The sequence below is a fragment of the Camelus bactrianus genome, chromosome 1 (assembly GCF_048773025.1).
Source record: "Camelus bactrianus isolate YW-2024 breed Bactrian camel chromosome 1, ASM4877302v1, whole genome shotgun sequence".
Taxonomy (NCBI): Eukaryota; Metazoa; Chordata; class Mammalia; order Artiodactyla; family Camelidae; genus Camelus; species Camelus bactrianus.
In genome coordinates this window covers 5,109,513-5,136,090 of record NC_133539.1, presented here as the reverse complement: position 1 = coordinate 5,136,090, position 26,578 = coordinate 5,109,513, and the positions used below count along the sequence as shown (strand labels likewise).

Sequence of the window (26,578 nt, the reverse complement as noted above, 5' to 3'; positions counted from 1 at the left end):
CATAGAGTCAGAAGGAACTCAGTCTCTTTGTCTGTCCATCCATCCATCCACCACGTCGCCCCATATGTGCCAGGTGCTTGGGGTCTCAGGAAAATAAGACACAGTCGTTGACCCTCAGGGGACTAGGTCTAGTTTAGGTAGTAGCAGAGGTGTGGAAAGAAATGGAAGTGACAGCGGTCCCTTTCAGAGACATTTAAGATGGCATCAGATGTGAGATGTTAAAAAAAAAAGAGAGAATTTAAACACCATTGCAGGTAATGCAGAGAAGCTTTGCACAAAGGGCAAAAGGAGGCAAATATCCCTTTCTGGTATGTAGTTCTTCGAAACACAGAGTTCCCTGAACTTTAGCACTTGCTTGGAGAGGAGTCTGTGGATAATCCTGCAGTGGGCAACTTATTCTGAGCATTTAACTTTGACACCGAGATAGAAAAGTGCGATTTCAAGGAAAAATCTAAGGAAGAACATCCAAGAGACCTTTTTCAACTATAATCTCTGGTTCCAAAGTGCTGGACGGCTACTGATTTAAAAGGAAACCTGATCTTCCTTCTAGGAAGTCTGTTGTTTTTAATATTTTTCTGATGACTAGCATCTAATAAAATAGCACGAACTTATACTGAGTTGCTACCCAAGCACTCAAGGCTGAGTGAGTGACTTTACTGACTAGCAATTCACATTTAAACAGATCGACCTAAAGGAGGCTTGACGTGTTTCTGCAGGGGAAGCGCTGCGGGATTGGGGCTTTTTGGAACATCGGTGCAGTTCCCGCAGCCCACGGCTAGGCGGCGCTGCCCCACGGGACTTCCCCAGATGGAGGCAGAGCTCCTTCCCCATCTGTAGCAACTGAGCCCTTGAAATGCGGCCAGTGGGACTGAGGCGCTCTGTACTTAATTGTATACAATTTAAATTAACTTAAATTTGAATTTAGACAGCAACATGGCGTGTATAGGAAAGTTCCGGCAGGGACATGGGCTGTGAGAAATCGAAATGTCTTTTCTTCTCTCCTTCTCTCCCCACCACCCCCCACCTTTTTTTTCCTGCCTGTCCTGCCCGACCTGAAACTTCCTCTCTCCCACCTCCGTGACTCCTGGATAAAACAAGAGGGCAAAGTAGACACTAAAGAAGGTGGGTCTTGGAGAGCCACGGAAGGAGCAGTTACTGGATGAGAAGCGAATGGAGGTTGGGGGTGGGTGGCGCTCGGGGGGAGCCTTGCCCTAAGTTCCTTCCGGAGTGACCCTCCCTGGGTTTGTCCTGATTTCCTCTCGGCTGGCTTTTGACTTTTGATGGGCGGGGACATGGAAGCAAGAACCAGCGTCACCCTTCCAGCCTTGTCCAGCAGTAGCGCCTCAAGAAATATTTCTTGAATGAACAAGGGATGCTGGAGCTTGGAAGTCACTGCTCCGACCGCAGGGCGTCATGGCCCAGCCCAGCCTATCTCCCTCTCGGGAATGTAAGAGGCGGTAACCAGCAAGTGCTTGGACCGTGTTCCTAAGCAGGCATCCACTGGGGGCATTAAGCGCTGTGATGGAATGTTGAGTGTTTAAGCACACTGAGCGGAACTTGGCCTTTGACACTTGGCCGTAGCAGACCGAATAGCTACATTATTGGAAAACATAATCTAGTTTACAGTGTGGCAGAACCATTGATCATACACCCTTGACACTGCCGAGCATCACTAAAACGTTTCTTTTTTCTTCTTTCGACCTTGTAGGCAGTATTGATAAACCAGAAGCATCGTTGCCTACCTGGGCCATAATTCTACTCGCAGTATCGTTGTCATTGCTTTTGATCCTGATGATTGTTCTGATTATAATATTCTGCTGCTGTTGTGCCTCCAGGAGCGAGAAAGAAGGTAATTTTTTAGTTCGTATCGATTTGTATGTATGTTTGAACTTTTGGTACACGCGTTTGAAGTTCATCAGCTCATTGGCTCTTTTAAAAGAGACACTGGCTTTTAGAGTTCTTGAAAGGACGCATGAAATTCACAAAGAGGGAAAGGACTTTCTCAATGAAGGAAGCCCTTCCTCCGGGGCCTGAGGCAACCCCTCCAGGAAGACAGATCTCCACACTTTGAGAAGGTAGAGAGGTGGTGCCAAAGATGCTGACTAGTTGAGTTTTGGGTTTATCTGCAAGGATATAAGGCTATCGCAGTCTGTCATTTAGATGCTGTGTTTTTTTTTTTTTTCCTAGAATAATTCCCACCTCTCTGAGCACATGAAAAGATTATTTTCTATTTTGTAGAATTTCCAGTCTCCTTTTGTAGGTGAATACTGTTGTAGTGGTAGAAAAAAAATATGGTCTTCTGTTAAGAAAATACAAATAAAATGAGTAAAAATAATCACACACTTCTTCTAAACGAGATCTTTTGACACAATTGAAGATAAATTTTGTTTGCGGGGCAGGCTCCGCCCTGGGCTGTCTCGCCAGCACTGGGGTGGTTTGTGAGTTCAGAAACCACAGGGTCTTCATCACGCGGACAGCTCAGGGCTTTCCAAGTGCTGAGTGTGTGTGTCCATCCTTGTCTCTCTCTCCTGAAACCGTCACCTACTTCTATTTGAATATTTTCTGAAGTTAAATTATCTTAAAGTCAGAGTTTTGACGTTTGGCTACATGTCAGTTTAATTGCACTTTTAATTATATTAATACTAATTGCCCTTCGATGAGCACTTTTGCAAGTCTGCCAGGCACCGTGTTACCTAACTCTTTTACCCGGAGCAGCTCTCTTAGTGAGATATTCCGTGTGAGCTGCGTGGTCCAGCATCGGGCTCATAGCCTAGCCTTAGCTCCTTCTTGGATTTGGGGAATTGATTCTGTGATAGGCTTTTATTCTCAAGGAAACAGAAATGAAAAGTAGTAAGCAACTGTTGACCCAGATATGATGGAAGTTTCTTTTTACCTGGGAATTACCCTGGACGCCACAAATGCGTTACTCAAAAAAAAAAAAAAAAAAAAAAAAAAACCAAAACACTGGATTTTAATGAAACTGTTGCATAACTTAAACTTTAATTCAGAACTGACGAGGATTGGTCGGTGCCTTCAGACGGTTGTTTTTGACATTAGCTCCTGTGGTGTAGCTGGAGAGCATCCTGGTGTGCGGACTTCAGCGTCTTTGAGGCTTGTGTCTGTTCCACACCAGTCCAGCAAATCTTGTGGTCCACACAGGATGTGCACTCAGGTGATGGTCTGAGTCCCAGCTCCTCATTTACAAAATGGGGCTAAATACCATCCTATATATTGGTTATGAGAATTAAATAAATGGATGTGATAAAAGTTCGTGTGATCTGTCCTAGATTTTATCCTTTATTTACCTTTGAGAGAAAAAGCTGATGCACAGCGGATTCCTTGACATAAATGTGAGGCGTCCAGTGAAGTCCTGGATTTCCCCATGATAATTATTTCTATGCTTAAAAATATTAAACATCAAGATTTTTAAAAAGTATTTTCTGGGGCTCTGCTTTCTTGGTGCCTGGAGGAGTCTCAGTGCTCTGGCTGGTTTCCGGGGGGCCGACTGAGGATGGCTGGGGCCCCCGTGCAGCGTGGCCTGGAGGCCGTGGGGTCTCAGCTTCTAGAGCAGGAGGACCAGGGCCCATCTCCCACAGCCTGGCCCTTGCGGTAACACTGGTGGCATCTCCCTATGACCAGAGGGAGACCAGACAATCTCTCTCCTTCAATTCAAATAAGATTGCTTCTGAGGTTCAGTTTGAGGCGTGACTCAGGAGATGTGATTAGAACAGAAAATAAGTGAGAACGGTATCAAAAAAAAGTAAAGAAAATGAGTCTTTTTTTGGATCTCAGTAAAGCTCAATGCTTTAAAAAAGGCAGAGGTGCAGAGCGCACTGGCTTTAGAGACAGATGGTGGGGGGCTGCCGTGTGGGCTCAGTGACCCCTCATTTTTAAATGCTAAACTCCCTCCAGTCCAAGAATCCATTGATTAAAACCATTAGCAATTTAATGAGAGCTTTTGGGGGATGGATACAACTGTCTGAATTGATACCATTGGTTCATACTGATTGAAAATGTGTTTTAAAATGAAAGAAATATAGTGCTTAAGGGATTTCATTCCTTATCTGTTAGAATATGGGTATATTTGTATAATAGTATCTAGTTTGTTAAAAATATGAGAACACTAACACCTGCTTCTTGGGTTGTTGTGACGTCTAAATGGGATAAGACCTTGCACGGTGCTGGCGTGGTTTCTGCACACGGTAAGTACTGAGTGACTGACAGCAGGGACTGGGAGCAGGGGACCTCTTCGTGGTGAACAAATGGAGTCTTTATAACCTCATGAATCAAATTCAGTATTCACTCAGCACGTATTGGGTATCTGCTCTATTTTGGGTACCTAGGTATTATAAATACTTATATTTATGATAGTGAATAGTGAATTCTACTTTCCTTATGCTTGGAAGTTATTTGATAGCTCATTGTGGGGGAACTTAATACCTACCAGATCCCAAATACTCAGTAATGTGCGTATTTAAAATCAGGGCGGTCTATAAAATTGATGAGATTTTATTTTCAAAATAACTATCCTGATTTTACTAATGTGATTTTATTTCTTTTTTCTTTTTTTGGCAGGATCTAGTTATCAAAGTGAAATAAGGTAAGTTTGAGATCACGTCAGTTTCCTAAATATAAGAAGAAACAAATGAAAACCAGCCAACACACACACACACACACACACACAAACAGCTGTGGGATTTTTAGGATTATGTTACTCAAAATTAAGTACTGAAAACGAACAACTCTGACAAACACATATGCCAATCACAAACTCATAGGGCAACATTAATTGTGGAATAAAGTAGATAGGTTCCTGCTGCCTAAGTTTGACTTGTGCACTTTGGAAAGTGGAGCCAACTTTTACTTGGCATCTGGCATTTGCAGCTCTTTCCACAAGAGGACGCTGTGCACCATGACTGTTGGCCCTCCTGCTTTGTGTCAAGGTTAAGGATGTGAGGACCGTTTCAAGGATGCTAAAGAACCAGGTGGAGGTCCTGCTGGAATTTCTGGGTGGTGGAGACCGTGGGGCCAGCTGGGTACCTTTGGGCAATGGAACAGAGCAGGTGGACAGATTAGGAGTTGTCACTGCTTGTAGCGCCCAGTGGGGAGGGAGGGAAAACTCCTGCCATTCTCACGGTTGCCTGGAAGTAGCTGCAAACACTTTTAAGGTAACTGTGTCAAGGACTACAATAATCAATTTAAATGTCTGCAATAATTATAAATAATTATAATTATAAATGCATGCAGGGGAGGGATTTTTAGGCAGCAATGGTTTAGTTGGGGGGTGTTAAAACAAAACCGCATCTAGCTTTCAGTATTTTATTAGATAATTTAGATTTTTTAAATGCTGTAATTTAAAACATCTTCCAGCTACATGTGGGGAATAAAGATTATATATAATCATCATGTAGCAGACTGTTGACTGTGTAACGTTTTTCATTTCTTCTTACAACAATTTTATTTATTTTTTGGAGGGGAGGTAATTAGGTTTATTTATTTATTCTTAGAGGGGGTGCTGGGGATTGAACCCAGAACCTCGTGTATGCTAAGCATACGCTCTAGGGCTCGAGCTATACCCTCCCCGCCACATTTCTCATTTCTTTTCTCTGGGGTCTTGGGTGATTTCAAAACCTAGTGCAGTGACCTACAACTGTTTGGGGAAATGGGTAGAGAATAATAATAACGCAACATCATCATGACGGGGGGGTGACAATAACACCTGATATATCCTGAGTGTCGGCACGTGTGCCAGGCACTGGTCTACACTGAGTAGAGGTCATCTTGCTGCTCACAATGATTTTATGAGGCTACGTTCCCTTCCTGTGGCTGAGGAAGCGGAGGGGCACAGACAGGTGAAGTGATGTGCCCGGAGACTCCGGAGCCCGCGGACCTGCTCAGGGCTTAGCGGCCCTCCGCCTGCAGCCTGGCCCTTAGATCCAAGTGCTCCAGGCCCAGGGAAGGAAGACGGGGCCGCTCCCTGGGGCCCCCGTGTTTACCTGCTTTCCCCTCCCACTGTGTCAGCACTGCTAACCTCGGTTGCTCACAGATTTCTTCTGTGTTAAAAGAACATCTGTATTTTTTCCCCATAGAATCAATGCATGTTTATTTTAGAAAAAATACTGATAGGTGTAAGCAATGGCTTTAAAATCACCCCTCATTCTGTTGCCCAGAAGTAATTATTGCTAAGTATCTACACACCTACACACGTGTGTTCACACAGACACACACACATGCATTTTGTGAAACTTGGATCATAATAAATGCCATTTTATATGTTGCGCCTCTCACTTGACACTATTCTGAAGAGAATTTCTGTTGACAAACACTTGCCTGTAATGTTCTCATTTCATTTGCTTGATAAAGTCTTTTTATTGAGATATAAGTGTACACACATCATAGGTGTGTGGCTTGATGAACGTTCACAAAGCATGTGCACCTGCACCTGGTCTGCAGATGTGCAGAACCCACACCCCAGCACCCCCACCTCTGCTCGGGCCCCCGTCAGATCATCTCCTGCCCCGTCCGCAGAGGTCACGTCTAATGACACCCACCCCCACATCCCCAGAGGTTAGAGTCACGTGAACTTGATATAAATGGAGGCATGTCCTGCTTCCTCATTCCCGCCTGCCTTCTTGAGCTTCACGCTGTGAGATGGAGCTACACTGTTAACGTAGCTGGTTTATTATTGCATAATCCCAAGTTCAGGGCGTGGACGTGATTTATTTTCCCATTTTACTTTCTAAGGGCATTTGGGGCCACGATGAACACTGCTGCACGAAGCAATCTAGTCCCTGTCTTTTGGTGACATGTCTGCCAGCATTAACTCCTGCTCTGTATCCTGTTGGGTGTAACCAATTAGTGAAAGTCGGGCCATGGGGTAGGGACGTGGTCAGTGCTAGGTGAGGCCGCCACGCAGTTTTCAAAGCAGGTGTAGCAGTTACACTTCTACCCGCAGCACGTGAGACTTCTCATCTACAATAATTCTCACAGTTGGCATGGAATTCCATTTCAGGGATGTCTCAGCATTTATTTCATGAGTCCCCTGTGGCTGGGCACCTGGCTTGTTTGCAATTTTTGTAACATAAGTAGCTCATGAATGAATCTTCTCTAGTGAATCTTTGCACATATCCTTGCTTATTTCTGTTGCTTATTATAATCAGTTCTTAGTAGTCAAATAAATATTTTAGATCTTTGGAAATCCATTGCCAAACTTCCTTCCCCTGGGAAGCTGCCATTTTTGCTTTATTTCAGGGGTTGGTATCCTTTTTTCTATAAAGGGGCAGATAGTAAATATTTTTGGTTTTTCAGGCCACGTGCTCTCTGTCCCAGCTCAACTCTGCTGCTGTAATAGGAAAGCAACCATAGACAAGATGGAAGCAGAAAGGTTCCAATAAAACTTTATTTACAAAAACAAATGGTGGGCCAGATCTGTGGGTCATAGCTGGCCAACCCTGCTCTATATGGTCACTGGTTTCTGAGAGCTGAGTACCGCCTGGGGACTGGACGCCATGCACCTATCATGATAAAATTCCATTTCTCCCTGCAGTGGGAGTGTGTGAGCAGACAGGCCGTCTACACAGCCATGTGGGGGGGCTGTTAGGGTCCAGCCTGACGCTGGCCACCCACCAGAGGCCAGCACCCGAGCTTCCACCTTGTGGAAAGTCCACCGTGGGAGAATGCTCTGGGTGGAGCAGGGTGATCAGGACATCTGTCGCTGATTAACATTTGGTTTTTTAAAATGGTCTAATTCTAGGAAATCTGCAAATGTGAAGACAAATAAAGAAACTTTTGAGACAAAGTTAAAAAGCGGAAATGAAAACTATGGCTACAGTTCCGATGAGCCAGGCACTGCCAGTGAGTGGGAATCGGGGGGGGGGCTGGGGGGAGGGGGGCAGAAAGATCTGGAAGGGTGCGTGTCGGGGGAGGGGCTGGCTCACCAAACACCGGCTTCTCAGGGCAGCTGCCTTACTTGGCTGTTGGTGGTCATTATTTTGGGGGTAATTTTTAGAAGAAGGAGAAATTCCAAAACTAGAAACACTCTAGGAGAAGGTAACAGTAAAAAATCTACCTATCTGCCTGACATTTAAAAGAAAGTGAGGTGGAAATCTAAGAGTTTTAAAAAATAATGTTCCAGTTTTTGTTTTTTTCATGCTTTTTCTTTAAAGGCGTCTACCTTAAAGTGTGTGAGGAGGACTTTTAATACATTTGAGGGTAACGTCCCCCAAATGTCAATGAAAATAGAAACTCAGCAAGAAATCTTTTCCTCTTCAACTTTACAGGCTGTTGGAGAATTCTGGAACCCTAAACCCGGCCTGGAAGCCTTTTTGCGGCACCCAAGTGTCTTACCTTTAGATGATGCAGTCATAACGGGGGAGGGGTGTCATATCGAAGCCACTGTCACTAGTGAGCAGCAGGGGTAGGATTTGAACCAAGAGCCTTTTGAAAGCAGAGAGAGAGAGTCTACAATGACTCCTTAGCAGTCGGGTAGGGAGACCAGCCCTAATGAGCTGCTAGCAAAACAAATTCCACGGGAAGACTCTTGGTTAACCGATTCTTGCCGAGAGGCCTGGAAACACTTTTTGCACTAAGCCTGGGACTGTCTTCTTGGTAGACCCTCTCTCCCCATCCTCCGGTGGGTGCCTTCCATGAGCGTTCCAAACTGTGTGCTTCAGACTCAAAAAATCCCACAGAGCATCAACAGTTTCCTTTGATAATCTGATCACAGCCTTTTGCAAAATTTCCCGTGGTAGAATATGTATTCATTAGTATTTTGAGTGATTAATCAAATAATTTTGCCCAAAATCATGGCCCAGACTGAACCTCTGGCTCCCTTCCCCCATTTCCCCCTGTGTTTATTTTCCTCCATCAACTGTTGAAACTATGGATTCATCTTGTCTCTGGATGAGACTAACAAGCCAAGAGAAGAATTGATTTCATTAGAAAGATAAAGTTCTAAAAGTATGTAACCTCAAGAAAACTTTAAAAGAAAACCTGTTTGTGGTTGAGGATGCTTTATGTCAGGGGAACTGCATAAAAGCGAACATATTTCTTTTTAAATCAAAATTGTTGTAATAGGTCATACGGTTTTCGGCACTTGCGACTCTCAGATCACTTTCTATTGCAGAGACGTCCTCTCTCCCTCCGAAGCCCGCGGAACCCGGCGTTCCCAAACAACACGGTGGCAGGCAGCCTCAGCAGGTGATTCAGACCGTCCTTCCCCATTTCGGGTTTTTCCTTTTTGCTGTTTAAAAGCCCCTGCCTTGTGGTAGGTGATTATAACACGGTGCTTGTTTTATGTTCGTGATGGAAGAATGTGGCCTTTGCTCACCTCCAAGTCACCTGCCAGCATGGAGGGAACGGGGCCAGGACACGTAGCATCTCTCCCTTTGTAGCGGTGTTTTTTTTTTTGGCGGGGGTGGGCTAGTAGTCTTGTGGTGTCTGTTTGACGTCCACACAGAGGTGTGGAGTGTGCAGGTGGGTGTGTGAGTCTGGGGTCCCAGGCTGAGGCTCAGTCACAGATATTGCTGTGGTTGACGCAACTTTTCTTGGGCGCCATCCTTCCACGGGACATTAACATAAAGCAAATAGTCAGCTGGGACCCGTGAGGACCCAGGACATTCATTTTCTGACAGGAAGTCAGTACTGGTTGTCAGTCATGAGTGAATCAGAGTTCATATGCAGAACATACGACTCTACATTCAGACGCCACATTAAGCAGATGTACGTGCAGCCAGGACTGCTTTGTGGCCTGTGCCGACGCAGCCTCAGAGGAGAGGCACTTGGATGCCATTCTGCGGTAGTGTCCCCATACGCAGGGATGTTCTCCCGTTTAATTTTGGGGAAAGCCAGGCTCTCAGACTGTGGTTCCAGCAGCTCAGTGGGTTACACGCCCTTGGCTTCGTTCTGCCTCAGACTCGCCTCGGGCCCGCGGTGCTGCCCGGCCGAGCGGGGGCCTTGGCGGCCCCACCCCTCCTTCCCGGCGCAGGGATTCATGTGCGTTTCCAGAAAGCTCCAGGCCGTAGTGTCCCTCCCTGCAGCTGGGCTTCAGCTCCGTACATCCATCTTGCCAGTGGTGTGTGCCTCCCAGGCCTCTGGGAGGAAGGGGAGCTTTGATGGACGCTCAGCCCTGCGTCGGGAGGAACTAAATGATGCTATTAGTGGCAACCCAGGTAGCCAGGCACCAAGACATATGAAGGGTCCTTGGCACAAAAGCAGTTGGGCCTACGTGATGAATCGTCAGCTTCCGGGACGAGTCAAGCTACTTCCTCAGGCCCCGCAGCAGGCCAACAGAGAGAGAAAATTCTTCCCATCAAGGCACATGTATCATCCGGCTGTGGAGATGGCAACCATCTTTCCTTCGAAGGGCCCATCTCTTGACTGAGAGGCGGTGGGTAGAAGGGAGTAATTGCCTGGCTGTGAAGGATGTTTCCTGTCCAGGTTCTACCTCCCGACCTGAGTGGGGGCTGTGGACTGATGTAAGGGGTTCTCTAGTGCCCCCTCACCCCTCCAAAAGTTGTCACCCCAAGAGCACATATAAGCCAATTGTTATTTCCGTGGCCTTTCTGTGGTTACCTTTTCAGCTGTGTGTCTTTCCACCAGACAAGCCACAGTGCTCGGGTCTGGGGTGATTCCGAAGTGGGTCATGTCAGATGGCTCCCCTCAACGTGAATGCGGAAAACCGGTAGCTCTCCATGCTTGCAGACACAGGAACGGGGGGGGGGGACGTCTGGGGCTCTGAATAGATGCTTCCTAAGCTTGAAGTGCTGCTTTGAAGCTGTGCCGGGTGAGAAATTTAAGAAGTTTCTGCTACTGAAACATGTAGCCGGTTAAATCATCTGTTGGTGGAAAAAGAACAGTGGCCACTGAGATGCTGGGCCCTGGGGGCTGGTCACACACACCTGTGCATCTTGAATTGTTTGTCCGGCTTCTAGGGGAGCTGGGCATCTCGGCCAGAGCAGCAGGGACCCTCAGAAACAGAGGATGCAAAGAGGATGGACTCTTCCGGTCTGAGCTAGAAACTGATGAAAGATTTTTGAAGAGCTGGAGTTTTCTCAGTGCGGGAACTTAGGACAAGCACATTTCTGAAGAGAACGGTCTTTGATCATTAAGCCAAGGGTTCCTGGGGGGATGGGCCCTGGCACTGCCTCCGGGATGCCCATTTGGAACCCGGATGTGAGGCACCGCCAGCGGGCTGTGCTTCCCTGGAGGCACTTAAGGGAGGGAGGGGGCAGGATGGGGGTAGCGGAGAGGGCTGGGATTTCAGGAGCTCCCTTCTGCGTCTTCAGTCCAAAGAAGACCTAGTCCTGTGTGTGGTCAGCTGCCACGTCTCGCAGCCACAGCTTGTAGACGCCGATCACCTTGACCCTGAGCCAGAGGCTCCTTGAGCACTTGCCAAGGCCAGGCATGCAGCCAGCCTGGTCTGTGTGGCCGCACCCCTGCTGTGCCGGCCACGCATGTGGGCCTCAGGGGCCGGTGGGCCTCCTGCCCAAGGAGCTGGCTCCTCAGCGTTCGGGATTGTTGACTCCAGATTACACAGTTTTGCAGAAAGTCTGCCCTAGGCTGGGGGCCTGAAAAGCCCGTAGGTTAAACCGAGAGATCTCCAGCCTTGAGTCAGCCTGCAGCAAGGACGTGGCCTGGCCTCCAGCTGTGGAGCTGGTGTGTCAGAGGCGCGTCCCATCTGCCGAGACAGGGTGTGTCCGGCAGCACAGAGGCTCCGGCCCGGCGTGGACAGGTCTCAGAGCAGGGGGTCCTGGCTTCGGCTCACATATGCGTGTCCTCTGCATGCTGCCCCCTCACCTGCTCAGCCGGTGTCTTATCTGCCCTGAGCATTTTCAAGAGGTCTTACGTAGTGGACGGCCACTGACCACACGCGGTCTAGCACGGCCTTACTGGGCGCTCGTGACACAGTCATTCCTTCCGGTGGAGAGTGTCCCCAGCACCCAGCGTTGTGGTGTCACAAGCAAGCCAACACCAGGAGTGCGTGTGCCAGGGGACTGATCATCACAGTGCTGTCACGATGAGAAGTGTGACTTGACCGGCGTCGACGAATATGCAACGTTATACTTTGGATCATTGGAGAAGAGTGAATAATTCCACATCAGAGTGTCATTTTACTCCTCTGTGGTCTTGGTCACTTTGGTTTCTTCAAGGCTGTCTTGTTCAAACAGGAGCCACGGCCGGGGCAGCCTGAAGGGCCAGGGCCTGCGTACCGGCTGAAGTAAACGACCTGGCCTTCGGGATGCCCAGATTCCGGGTCCTCACCTCCGGGCCTCCTGGCTCAGTAGAGCTGGGCTGGCCTGAGCGTCTTTGTGTTTTAGAACCACTTGGGGGCTGGGGTTCTGACACGTGGCTAGATGTAAGGGTTACTGGCTACCTTACCGTAAGGTGGAAGTGGGGCTTGCAGGAGGGGAGAGTGGGGCGTTGCCAAGATCAACTTGCGTACTTTGTAATTTCACCCCACCCAATACTTAGGATTTGCTCAGAGTCCAAGGCGTTTATGATAGCTGTGCTAACAAACTCCACTGGGCAGGGGCTGTCCCGGAGCCTCCCGGGGGTCGAGGGTACCTGTGCTCTTGCTGCAATCACGTGGCCTCCCCTACAAGGAGCGGAGGGTGCAGACACGGAGCCCTTCAGTCTGTGACCACGCCTGCTCAGGGCTGAGCCCAGGCGCCAAGGAGCAGGGCGTTTTCTGGGTCACTCTCAGCCTCACCTTCAGTCCCACGCAGAGCTCCACACATCTGTGTCTGCAACCCCAGGCTTCAGTGAGCTTCCACACGCTGTGTTTTCATCACGCACTGCCAAGCAGGATTGTAATTACATCTTACACCCAACAGTTACTAAAACAGGAGACTGGAATCTTAAGACTGTAGGAGGGGGCAGAACCCCCACCCGTCGCGGCACTGGCCTCCCACAGCTCTTGCTCCTACGACATCCTTCCGATTAGTCCAGAATGCCCGAGGCCCACACTGCCACGGGGGAGGTCAGGGTGAGATGTCGTGGGGGACTTTTTTTTTTTTCACATCTCCAGTTGTCTCTTGATGCTTTCAGTGCTGATGGTCCTTGGAAAACTTCAGAAGGGCTGAGGTCTCAGCTCAGGGACAGTGTCACTGGGGACCGGCTGGAGGCTGGAGGCTGGCCCCACCGAAGGCCAGGCACTGTGATCACAAGCTACAGGGAGGCTGTGGCAGATGCAGGTCAGGTCAACTGGGAGTCGATGGCTCGTGAACTATGGTAGGAAGGCGGCCCCTGCCGGCTGCCCGGCGTTCCCTCCCATGGTCATCCCCACCCCTCAGCCCCCAGCCCTGCGGGGTCTCCCCCGAACGTGGGCTCTTTATCAGAGGCGGAGATGGGGAGTCCTTGTTCCTGCCAACAACTGGTGGAAACGGCAGGTGCGTTTCCTGCATCCTGGATCCCAAAGGACGCTTGCTCAGAGGGCAGGTGCATCTAGTGCCTGTGAATGCCTCCATCTCGGTGCCTGGTGGCTGAGCAGTGGTTCTCAGGACAGAGAAGCGCTTCGAGTGCTTGTTAAAATACTGGCTCCTGAGCCTCGTCTGGACTTTCTGGGGCAGAATTTCTGGGAGACAGAGCTGAAGAGTGAGTATTTTTTACCACGTTCCCCAGTCAATCGTCTGGGGAAATTTTTTGTGGCTCAGTGTGAAAACAAAACAGATGTGCCCTGCATTGTTTCTCAGGGAAAGTCACCCCGGGGTTCTGGAGGTTTTCTTAAGACTGGAGTGACCTGTGTTTATGACCCCACTGCACCAAGATTTCCTCAAAACACAGAGAATTTGAGATGCTTGTATGCAGCTGTGATGAGGGTCAGGTGGACGAGTCTCGGCATGGAAATACTCCAGAACCAGGCGGCACCGTGGCTGGGGGACACTTAAAATCTCCCATGTGTTTTAGGGGGATCCTAAGGTGCAGTGCATTCAATGTGAATGAAAGAAAGAGGATTTTAGGCTATGGAGACCCCAGTCATGCACTAACTTGTAGGAAGGATCAGAAGGTTAAAAAAAGAGACTGATTTTCAAAACTGACATAAACCAAAATAGAACCCTTTATTTTAACCGATTATTTTTCTTCTGAAAATAATCTACAGTGAAGATATATACCTCTGACATTATTTTCCAGACAAGAGTTTCTGTTGGTGAAGTATAGTTAACGCAGGTTTAACTGTTCATGAAACATGTTAGTGCAAAACCAATAAGTAAAATCAGAAATTCTTCCTAAAAACAACAGTTCGTGGGAAAGGAAGGTGCCTTTTATTTTTATATGAAGCCATGGGGTTTGCCAATGTTTCACATTTTGAGGAATGCTTAAAACAAACAATCCTTCTTTTCCTCTTCTTGACTCACTGTCAGTCAATTTTTCTGGTTATTTCAGGCCATTCTGTGTCTTTTCTCTTGAGTCTGTTAGTTTTAGGGGGGAGAGCTTGGGAACAACTTGAAACCTGGAGATCACGTCTTCCCCCCTCATCTCTCCCCTTTTGAGATCAACTGAAATGAACTCGATAAATTTACAAAACGACAATGGCTCATGCAACCGTGTAGTGGGAACACAAGGCATATGACAGCAAAAATCCCAGACGTCATCACAGCAGGAGCACCACCTCGCAGCGCGAGGCTGAGGCAGCCCCGCAATCCCCCACAAGGGAAGGTCATCCCGGGGTCCTCCTTGTGTGATCGGGGGTCAGTGAATTAAGACCATGAGCCAGAGTGATTCCATCCCCAAGGCTCACTGACACTCTGCGGTGGTGTAAATAATTTAGGAGGCCCAGTTACATTATTGAAGATGTTAAATGCGGCTACGGTGCCCAGGAATCTGAACTGGCGTTGTCAGGACCGGCAGGGAAATGTGCTGCGTGTGTGTGGTTAAGGCAGTCCTCTCCCCCTGGCCCTGTGCCTCCGAGGAGGGAGTGGTCTGCGTGGGTCTCATTTCAGAATGAGAAGGACAAAGACTGCCTGCCTGCCTCCTGGAGGGGAGCCAGGACCCCACACTGTCCGAGGACACATGGGTCATCTACATGGAGTCAGTTCTTTAATTTTGCCTCTTTCCTTTAAAAAGAGTGTGTGTTATTTAAAGAAGGTTGGACAACAAGGACCTACAGTACAGCACAGGGAACTATAATCAATTTCTTGTAATCAGCTGTAATGGAAAAAATCCTGAAAAAAATATGTATGTATATGTATAACTGGACGTCTTTGCTGTACACCTGAAACTAACATTGCAAACTGACTGCACTTCAATCAGAAATATTAAAGAAGGTTAGAGATATTTGACATTTTCATACAATAGTGAGAATTTCCATAGGAATATTGAAAAAACAAAACAAAACACTGAATCTTTGCCATTAATTTGCCTTCACACACACACTGGATTCTTTGAATGAGATAGTTTTTTAGGCCCTGAACTCGAGAAACGTCTACAATGTGTGTTACTGAAAATAATAAAAGAAACACGTGTTAACATTCGTGTTCTGCTCTGTCCCTCATTTTATCTCATCGGACGAGTGGAGCCTCTTTCTCAAACACGCCCTTTACGGTGATCTCGACCACTAAACCCACCCTGTTCTCTCTGTCACCAGGGACCTGATGACCGCCGGCCGGCCCCAGCAAGTCCCCCACAGGTCTCCGTTTACTTGGGCAGTCCTAAGAAGGTCAGGAATGTGACTTTGGTATAGCACAGACGTCCCTTTGTCTCCACAAGGCACTTGGTGGACGACCTACGTCACGATGATGCCATCACTGCTCACGATGATGTCACTGTGCTCACAGTGACGTCACCATTGCTCTCCTGAAGTCCTCAGGCTGGGCTCCAGCTTTGCCAGCATGACCCGGAAGACACGATATTGCTTGGCATCATCAGAACGGATATGTTATAGCGAGAGAAGGAATCTATTTTCCCAGCTTCCAAAGCGGGATGTGACTTTTAAAATGTTTCAAGATTTCAGTGAATTCCATAGTGACTAAGTCAAAGCCGCACATTCATCATGACAGTGATCCTCATCACGCAACACTCCTGCTTGCTCATCCGACGGATGGTAGCTAAGTCTATATCCCACCATGACGTTTAAGAAGTTTTTGTTACCTTAAATTGTATGAAGATGATATTTATGTATCTTTAATATATAGATATTATTGCATATTGTCTGTGAAAAAAGAGGATAAAAATTAGAATGAACAAGGAGTCTAAAATTTCCCAGAAAACCAGAACTCACAGGTTATAAATAATATTACATTCTAAAGCTGACGTTCACCTTGCGAGATGCCTTGTTATTGGATATTTATACGAAGACATCATTTTTACCTGCTTCCTCGTCAGTCGTGCGCCCGTGTGCTGGAATGAGTTAGGTGTGGGTTATTCTTTGTGGGGGATGTCCCTCGAACCATGGAAAAACTGGCAATGGGCAATATAGTCTTTCATAAATAAAAGCCACCACAAAAGTTGTACTGCTTTTCTGAACTCTTTACTCTTTAGCTGGTAGTTAAAGCATCATAGGGTTTAGGAATCAAGCATTTTCCAAAAAACAAAACAGGAGACTTCCATACATTTTTTTTCTTTTTTCATGTGGAGATTCTCAGTGCATTTCACTGCACACCCCATCATTTCACATTTAACCTGGAGGCTGGGCGATTATTTGGCTGAGGTCCTTGCAGGTTGGTACAGATTTCTCTGATGGTGAGTAATTAGGAACTTCTCTGAACCCTCCATCACCCCCAAGCCCAACCATGCCATTGCCAAAGTAGAATTTGACTTTTAAATAGTGTTAAGACATTAGTGAATTCCTTAAAATTACCTAGCAAAAGACACAAATTCATCGTTTTGATGTTTCTTACCACTCAACACTCCCGGGTGCTAATCCATGGTTAGAGCAGTCTCTACAGGCAGACCTCGGAGATGCTGCAGGCTCAGTCCCAGATCGCAGCAACAGAGCAAGTCACATGAATTGTTCTGGTTTCCCAGTGCCTGTGAAAGCGGTGTGTACACTACACCATAGTCTATTAAATGTGCAACAGCATTATGTCTAAAAAACAATGCACATATATTAATTTAAAAATATTTTATTGCTAAAGAATGCTCACCATCATCTGAGGCTTCAGTGAGTCACAATCTTTTTGCAATAGTCACATCAAAGATGACTGGTCACAGATCGCCATAATAAATATAATAATAATAATGAAAAAGTTTGAAATATTGTGAGAATTACCAAAAAATGACACAGAGACTGGAAGTTAGCAAATGCTGTTGGGAAAATGGCACCCACAGACTTGCGCTGGGCTGTCACAAACCTTCAATTTGAAAATAATGCAGTATTTATGACACACAATAAAACAGAGCACAATAAATTGAGGTATGCCCATATATTATAATGATTTGTAAATTTTTTTTTAGCTTTAATCATATCAGCCCCTACCCTGGACTCCCTCTTATGAATCAACAACTAAATCAGGGATATTTATAATCTACTGCACAACACGGGGCTGTGTTGTCTTGTATCTGTTCTGATTGGCTGGTTCCCATACAGTATCCATTCTGATTGGTTGGTGCCCATACACTATCCATTCTGATTGGTTGGTGCCCATACACTATCGGTTCTGAGTGGATGGTGCTCCTGCCTTACAGGTTGTCCAATATTTTGAACATCACCACTTAGAGGATCTTGAAAAATAAAATCATCTCTTCTAAGACTGTGTCCCTGATGTGAGGGAACTGGTCACGTATTTTCTTTAGAGAAGAACTAAAAATGCAAAGCTTCAAAAACTGGTGACTATTGCTACATCCTTTTCCTATGAGTCCTTTTTATGGGAAAAATTGCCAATTCAACTGCTTAAAAATGAGACTCTTGTTTATTATAATGACTTCTTTACTCCCTGTCAACATGATTCTGTCTCCTGCCACCATCCTCAAATGGATACAAGTCAAGGAGGAAGATCAGAAACTCTAAGGACCCTTCAAGCAGAGCTGTTTGATGAGCGACCTCCATATTTTTTGCTTCATAGTTTACTCTCCTTAAATTGCCACAGAACCCGGATCCCAAGACAAGGCAAATGTCACGTCATTTATGCCTTTTGTAACCTTTACAGAAGCTGGCATTCAGTAGGCATTGAGTAAATATTGATCTCAAACAGGTTAATATTGAGAAAGACAGTATATTGAAGTATAATGAATATTTGCCATCTGCCTGCTGTAAGAATCATATTCCCGTGGGGTTATTTTAGGAGTCGGTGGGGGCGGGGGGGTATTGCATGTAAAATATAATTGAACTTAAAGTTTTAAACTCTGGAGAACAATGCCAGATGATATTTGTTGAAATTTCTCCAACTTGCTATGGGCTCAGTGAATCCGTCTATGTGATTTTTTCATTCTCCCAACTCTGGGAAGTTCTCCAGTGTCACTAGTAAACAGGTTCTTAATAGTAGCTTATTCCACAAACAAGTTTTCTCGAAAGGACCCCCAGCCAGATTCTATTTCACAAGAGGGATGTATATTTTGTGAATAGAACTACCTAGAGTTGCGCTGTTCAAAACCCTAGGCACATGCAGCTATTTGCACGTAAATTATTTGAAATTAAATAAAATAGAAGATTAATTTCCTCCATCCCACTGGCTACACATCAAGTGTGCAGTAGCCACGTGTGGCTAGTGTTTACTGTATTGGCCATGCAGATGACAGGTTTCATTGCTGCAGGAAGTTTTATTGGACCGTGCTGACCTAGAGCCAGCTCCTCGGAAATGACCTTGGCGTGTCCAGGATGGGCCCTTTTACACAAACACGTAATCCGTGTTTTCTCTCAGGGTTACGTCTGTGTACTTGCCAGTTTCTATTTAGGAGTCCTGCAAACCCCAAGGCAGCTCTCAGCTGATAATGGGATTTCACTGATGTGGTGGATTCATCGCTCACTCCGGCGATGTGGAGAGCTGAAGCAGGCTCAGGGGCTGGGGTGAGAGGGGTCGAAATGTCATGGCCAAGGGCATTTCTCAGAAAGATAGATGTGACTCTCTGCTCATGAATGGCCAGTGAAGCTAAGATAAATTAAACAGATTCCTCAGAGTCTCAGTCATAACATCCTACCCAGAGGGACCCCATCTGCCCATCTTTCCAGGGATCTTTGACCTTGGTTATGCGGTCACATTGCAAACCTACCCCATGAAGTCAGGGATTTTCCAGAGTTTACTTAGAGTAGGACTCACTTGAAAATGCCAACATATTGAAGATGATCGGAGCTCAAACAGATGCACCTCCTTTGCCATGTGCGGTCCTGATCTGGGAAAACCATTAGGGACGTTAAAGTTGTATTGCTAGTTCCTAGGCAGCGATGACCTAAAGGTGAGTGGATTTTGCCAAGCATCCGGGAGATGCTGTGTCAGCATCCGAACCTACCACTTAAGTGAGTAAAATGTCTCTGGATAAGAACGCCGTGTCCTGTGAGGAGCGGGAGTGTAGTCCTTTCTGGGGAACAGATAAGGATGCAGAGCTCAGAGATGAGAGAAGTCAGTGAGGGGCTGGAAGGAAGGGTTCAGGGGTGTGTAGGAGGGGATGGAAGGCGGTCTGGCATGCCTGAGGCAGGACCCGTGGGCCTGGGGGGCTGTTATGCTCCACAGGGCTCACAAGGCAGGGAGAGGAGGGCAGCCCTGGATGGAGAGGGCCCCTGCCAGTCGCTGGGGCACAGGTAGAGGGACACAGCCAAGTCGTGGAAGGGAGTCAGGCGACAAAGCCTCCGTCTCCTCACTTTCTTGCTCCCTGTCCCCAACCAGAGCCAGGGGTCCAGGTTGCCCACTGATACCATCGGGCTGGAGGAGGGTGACACACGGATGGGGAGAGGAGGCAGTGACACCCAGCCAGGAGGACGTGGATGTTTAGGAAATAGAAATCAGGGCCTCGAGAATGCGCCTGTGACGTCATGGGGAGGACGATGTGTCAGAAGGGTTCCACTTCTTCCTCTCCTTGGGATGAATCCATTTACCAAAAGAGGACACACGTGGGGGGAAAGGAATCTGGCGGCATTGAACTTGAGTGGGTCACGGCTCTGGTGACACATCGGTAGAACAGAGGGATTGAGTGCACCCCCATCCTACCTTCATGGAGATGTTCACACACACCCACACACACACCTGTGCCCTGTCCTCATCGGACACGGCCCGGCTTTTGGGACCGGGGCTGCCCCCCTGACTGCATTCAGGCCTCCCTCACTCCTGCAGCGTTTGGAGGGAGCCACGCTCCCCTGCAGATAGTAAATATTTAATTCTCATCTCACCCAGCTTGGAAATCATGCGGCAGACCATGACCTCGGGGAGACTCACTTTTCAGCGTTTACGAAGTAGGGGCTCCAGCCTCTCGGCCTGGAAGTGGGCAAACCCGAGGCAGCGGGCTGGGGCCCGAGCAGAAGAAGCCCCGCGTTGTCTTCTGTCTCTTGTTGAGTAAGACGTGTTATCTCTAAAAACGCAATGAGACTCTGAAGGGGCCGGTGGGACAATGTGTGAGAATCGTTGCTCAGCCAGTGGCTTCAGACGGAGAGATTCATGCCTGTCCTTGTAATCCACCTGGGTTGATAAAGCAGAAAATTTATAAGACTCCAGAAAAGTCTCTGGGGAGACACGTAGAACAGAAGGTGTGGATTTTATTCCTCCTCGGAAGCCTGAAGGATGTATGGTATTTCCTGGGGTAACAGTCTGGGAATTCAGTCACACTGGGCTTCACTTTCATGGCTAACACGGTCTCAGGGAGTTCAAATAATGGCGCGTGTTGTCTCAATCAGAAACAGATTTTAGAAACCGCAGTTGATCTAGTTTCTTTTTTTCTTTCCCTCAGAAAGTACACACTGGACTGGGTTAAGTGCAGTGTAGTCAGTGTCAAGCCTTGTATAGCGGCAGGAGCATCTTCACAGCTGTGTGTGTGTGTGTGCGCGTGCCTGTATACACGTGTGTGTGTGGTATGTATACACGTGTGTGTGCACACGAGTGTGTCAAGGGCCAGGGAAGGGGAGAGACGCTGGAATAAGTCATCCATTCTGCAGGCACTTAGCCACCCGTGCGGCCCTGGGGGCGGGGTCCCGGCTTCTGCAGGGCGCCTGCACCACGGGGGGCTGGCGAGCTGAGGGAAAGGCAGGGGTCCCGGGCGTTCCTCCTGGGTCCAGGTCTGCGGGGCTGCTGGCCAGCTTCACCTCACGTCCCGCTCTTGTGCCGACGGTGTGTCTGCAGGGGCCGCGCACACCGTGGACATCACAGCTTCCCTCCCAGACCCTGGTTAGTGACTCTTTTCTGACCCTGTGAGCCTCCCCTTCTGGGCCTTTTCCTCCCCACCATCTCCTACGCTGTGGGAGGTGGGATCCAATAACGAATCCCTTATTCCCTGTCACTCAGAGCCTGGCGGGACTCTGACTCCCTCCCTGCTGGGCTAATGCCTCGACTGTATTACCACGTTGCCTTCGACGTCTCCTTCACTGTACTAATGATGTGCCTATGTAATCAATCACCGATTGCCTGCTTTCCCATTAAATTCCTCTAAGGTGGGCAGGCTTCACATCTGCCTGCTCCCCCGTGGCCCTGGCGCTGCTCCCATCAGGGCAGGGGTGTTTCGTGCGGTCGATAAATGCTTGCAGAATGAACGATTTATTCCAGAAGCAGCTTGGGGACATGGAAATGGGTTTTGCTCTTAGGCGATGGTTACCATTGTTTTCAGAACCTCCAGGCTGTCGAGGCCTGTTGGGTAACGTGTGTCAGAAGCCACTCTCCCCTCGTTGGCCCACCTGGTCCCACAGCATCTCCAGCAAAAGGGGCACAAGCACCCACCTGCAGCTGAAAGACACACCTTTAAGGTGACCATGAGGATTTGTTTGGTCTGGGGGAGCTGTTGTAGAGTTGGATTTTCCCTTGCAGAGGACACAGCCTGAAAACGAGCCATCGGGCTTGCAACCAACTTGCTGTGTGACCGTGGGCACGTTGCCTGACTTGTCCGAGCCACGGGCTCTTTGGTCAAAGGTGTGGCCCTTCCTCTGATGCACGTGTGATCCTTGAACTTCTTAGTGATTGACACGTGCTGGTGACTTTCAGTTGCGGGCGAGTTCCTAGATGCCCTGCCAGACTTGGGAGAAGCCACAAAACTTTCACCTGTCCCGTCAGGCGTCTATATAAGTGATAAATCTGTTTATCTGAGCCTATTTTTCACTATACATATTTCACAATAAATAAAAACATAGCATGTTTATCATGCGTGGAAATTACACTGAACTTTCCATGAAGGCAGCTACCCTGAAAATCAAGCAAAGATTAAAGTTGGTTTTGGGAGGAGCTTGCTCAAGAGTTGTTTGCCATTTTGGAAATCTGCACCACTAGGAGCACCGCCGCCAGCAGTGTCCGAGTTGCTAACACGATGCACAGGGGCCCGTCTGGGTGATAGTGGCTGCATCCCTGCATCCCTGGTGAGTCTAGGCTGGAGGCAGGAACTTCAGTACTTCCCGTCTTCTGGTGTGTCCCGTTGAGCGTTACACTTGCTGTCCTGTGAATCCTTTCATACCTCCTGTATCTCACATAGTGGGCGTTATGTTGGAGGTTTTCATCCTGAAATATAAATAAGTTATGTGATCTATGACTTCAATTTCAAAAAAGCAAAATGGGCATTGCAAAAGAATTGTGACTCCTATGGCACTGCATTTGAAAGCGTAAGAGACTTTAGACTATCTGCGTGTGAATATCCTTTTAAATTTAAAATATCTCTGCATTTCTCACCTTCCACAGCGTCACATGTGGCTTCTGAAGGAGGTTTGGTGAAGGAAAAAGAGAGGTTTTCCCCTGATTGTTTAGATTGGTTTAAGTAATCGTTTCTTCCCTTCCCCCTCTGTTGTTCTTCTCAACTGGATGTTTCCAAATTCCGGGTTATTCTTTGGAGCAATGGAGAACTATCAGTGATATCAGAGCCTCGTGGTAATTACAGTGCTGGGCTTGGCGTTGTCATGTTGGCAAAATACATCTCTGCTGGTGCAGAGCTCAGCATTTACCTCCAGCCAACGTGCCGCTTAAGACTGGACTTGGGTTCCTTTTCTGCCTGGAATGTAGAAAGCTGCAAGGACCATCACTCAGACCATCATGAGAAAAGGCTGGATAAGCTGCAAAATCAGAGCTTTTCCTGAGCCCATCAGAGGGGCAATCAAGCAGCCAGAAATCCAAGGTACTAGAGACTGGGGAGTTTAAAGCAGCAGAACTTAATTTTCTCACAGTTCTGGAGGCTGGAAGTCAAGGTCACAGTGTCGGCAGGGCTGGTTTCTCCTGAGCACTCTCTCCTTGGCTTACGGACGGCCGTCTCCTCCTGGGTCCTCATGTGGTCTGTCCTCTGTGCATGCGCATTCTTGGTGACTCTTCCTCTTTTTAAAAGGACACCAGTCAGATCGCCTTGGAGGTCACTCTTATGACTTCATTTAAGCTTTATTTCCTTTTTAAAGGTCCCATCTGCAAATGCAGTCTTGTTCTGAGGTTCTGGGGGTCAGGGCTTCCACAGGCAGACTTTTTGGGGAAACAGTTTGGCCTCTAACAGTAACAATAACTAAAACAACCCAAAGCCAGTTCAAGCCTAACTAGATTTACTCAACCCCCCATGTTTTTTTCAAAAAGTCACCTCTCATTATACTGCAAATATTTTCCCTGTTGCCGCACAGTCTTTGTAGTTGCCATTTTTAATGGCCACATAGTACTTCTCTGCGTGGCTTTGTCATTCTTATGCCCCTTACTGTTGTCTCGCATTTTAGGTTAGTTCCATATTTTTTTCTGTAAGAAAAAATCTTTTGACACACATTTTCCCTTTGTTTGGAATCCTTCCTTATGATAGGTCCTAAAAAGAGACATTGTTGCATCAAAGGGCAAGACCCCAGTCATGGACTGAATTGTGTCTCCCCCAAAATTCATGTGCTGTCCTAACCCTGATATGATGGTATTTAGAGGTGGGGCCTTTGAGAGGTAATTAGGGTTAAATAAGGTCATAAGAGTGGGGCCCTAATCTGAAGGGATTGGTGTCCCCGTAAGAGGAGGAGGAGACACAGAAAACTCTCTCTCTTTGCACTCACAGCCATGGAGGAGAGGCCACAGGAGCACAGAGAGAGGAGGCAGCCTCCTGCAAGTGAATTTCCTGGCACTTTGATCTTGGACTTCCAGCCTCCACTACTGTGAGAAAATAAATGCCTATAGTTAGAGCCATCCCTCCCATGAGATATTGTCTGGCAGCCTGAGCAGATTATTACAACCCCTTTATACACAGGCATTAACTTACCTATAAATTCCCTTGTCTATGAACAGCTATCTGCCTTTTTTTCTGGCTGTTTTCATGAACTTCTCTGTGCCTGCACCTTCACAATGGACTTTTCTGTCATCTATAAACATAGGATATTCGAATGTGCTTCCCTCATTTGAACAATTTTTGAAGATATATGCCAGATCCTAACACTGACATCCCATAATTCAAAATTATGAATTTTGTGTCTCTAAGCTTATCTGTAAAAGAGTGGTGCTGTCATTCTGATTATTTCTTTTTCTCTTTTTAAAATCATTCCTTTAACATACTAGGAAACAAACAAATGACCAAATGAATGAACAACTGAAGCAAAGAACAAAACTGAAAAAAAAAAACCCACACCGCCCAAACCAAAACACCCTAGAGTTACAGAAATTCACGTCTGGAGGGGAGGCTGCAGCTCAAGTGGCAGAGCACGTGCTTAGCACTCACGAGGTCCTGGGTTCAGTCCCCAGGACCTCCTCTAAAAATAAATACATAAACCTAATTACCTCCCCTTCCCCACAAAACAAATAAATAAAAACTAAATCCATGTCTAAACCATATATATATTTTAATATAGACATTTCTCAAAAGTATATTTTTATACCTTAATACACAAGGACTGTTATTTAAATACTTGCTGCTATGACATGATTTGTGTTCATTTGAAAAATAGAGGGAAATTTTTGGAGCACAAGGGATTTTTAGGGCAAAGAAATTATTCTACATGATACTATAGTGGTGGCTATATTATGCATTTGTCAAAACCCATAGAATGTACAACATCAAGATGAACCCTAATGTAAACTATAGACTATGGTTGATAATAACGTGCCCACGCTGGTTCATCAATTGTACCAAATATGCCATACTGATGAGGGAGGCTGAGGGTAGGGGAGTATATATGTGTGGGTGGGGAGGGCTGTGTGCAACTCTTTGTATTTTCTGCTCAATTCTGTTGTGAACCTGAAATTGCTCTAAAAGAATAAAGTCTATTTTAAAAAATAGAGGAAACTTTTAATAAAACATTTTTCTGTCCTGTGAGTCAGCAAACGTGAGTGAAAGTCATATGATAATTAAAAATGAATAGTTGAGAAGAGATTTAACTTCATTGGGTGATCTGACTTCTAAGATAATCCTTTGATTTGCTCTGGGACAAAGCTTCTCGGGGGCTATAGACGTATCCCACCCATGGAAGGCCAAATTCGCTTCAGAACCTTTATTTTGCTATTATCAGTTGAACTTGAATAGCCAGTCAAATAGTCATTGATTTTCCAAGGTTCCTTTGGACACAAAGACTGAGACACTGTCCGCATCGACTTTTCCAGTCATTGGTTTGTCGAAGTCTTGCTTTGAGGTTGGCTGCTGCTTACCGTGGTCTCCCTGTGGACCTGCATTTGGGTTCTCACATGAGCTGATATTGTCTGAGAGGGACAAACACCTTCTCTGCTTCCTGGGCCTGCTTTCTGCTCCTTCTGAGACTGGCTATCTGGCAGCCAGCGTACCGGCAAGGGCTTTTTGAGGAGTTAGGGAGGGAAATTTTCAGATGATCCGAAGTTGTCACTTAACAAAATCGGCTCATAAATTCAGTTAGCCCTTCAGTCAATTTCCTGACTACACAAAATAGGTGGGGGGTGGGGCTTGGTTTGAGTTTTCACCTCCAGCAAAGAAGGGGATTCTGGGAGGCAGGAGGCGGGGAGAGGGGAGAGGGGAAGCCGACAAGCAGGTGTGGACATTCACCTGTAAAGCCAGCAGGGGTGCTCCAGCGCGGGAGCTCCTGCGAGGAGTAGGGAGCCCAGGAAAAGCCACGCCCCAGTCCCCCAAAAGGACAGGAGGCTGCAAAACTCGTTCAGCTGCTCCATCCCCATTGATGGGGACGTTAATTTCCTCCTCCTTCCCTCCAGCTCCTGAGAAGACCCTGCAGCACAAATGGGAAAGCCTCAAGGTGGCTGCCTGGGGCGGGAGCCGGGGGCACTGCCAAGTGTGCGATGAATCTGAGGCTCCCCTGATCCTTCACCTCGGGCCGAGAGACAGGGTCGAGGAGGCGGGGCTCCAGGCACCGGAGGCATCTGCCTCAGGCATCTTCCTCTCCCTTAACTTCGTTCTATCAATCCAGGACTCCGCAGTCAAACAGGCAAAGATTGGGGAGGCCTAGAAGAGGAGGACTTGGAAAATCTCAGACCTGAGGAATACAGCTTCTGGCACAAAGTGTTGGATACTTAAGTCTTTCTGCTTTATTGGAAAACCGCAGAGAAACTGTGCAGGGCACGCAGCTGCTCTTCGCTTATGATAGTTACGAGGAAGCAAAGGAATGGAGAAC

At 47.2% G+C, this 26,578-nt stretch overlaps 1 protein-coding gene across 6 annotated transcripts in view; it reads left to right on the top strand.

The window, feature by feature from the left end:
- IGSF5 (immunoglobulin superfamily member 5) overlaps nt 1-16,445 on the top strand; it is a 40,062-nt gene extending 23,617 nt beyond the window's left edge. For 4 of the 6 annotated variants that reach the window (XM_074352156.1, XM_074352379.1, XM_074352128.1 and 1 more), the window contains 5 exons: nt 1,709-1,849; nt 4,576-4,600; nt 7,754-7,854; nt 9,125-9,198; nt 15,584-16,445. In XM_074352156.1, coding sequence (XP_074208257.1) covers nt 1,709-1,849; nt 4,576-4,600; nt 7,754-7,854; nt 9,125-9,198; nt 15,584-15,679 — 437 coding nt within the window. In that variant the 3' untranslated portion in view covers nt 15,680-16,445. Of the gene's footprint in view, nt 1-1,708; nt 1,850-4,575; nt 4,601-4,884; nt 5,404-7,753; nt 7,855-8,279; nt 8,993-9,124; nt 9,199-15,583 lie in introns of those variants that run through there. The other 2 variants (XM_074352210.1, XM_010970260.3) reach the window with 2 other exon arrangements.
- Nucleotides 16,446-26,578: the final 10,133 nt, after the last annotated feature.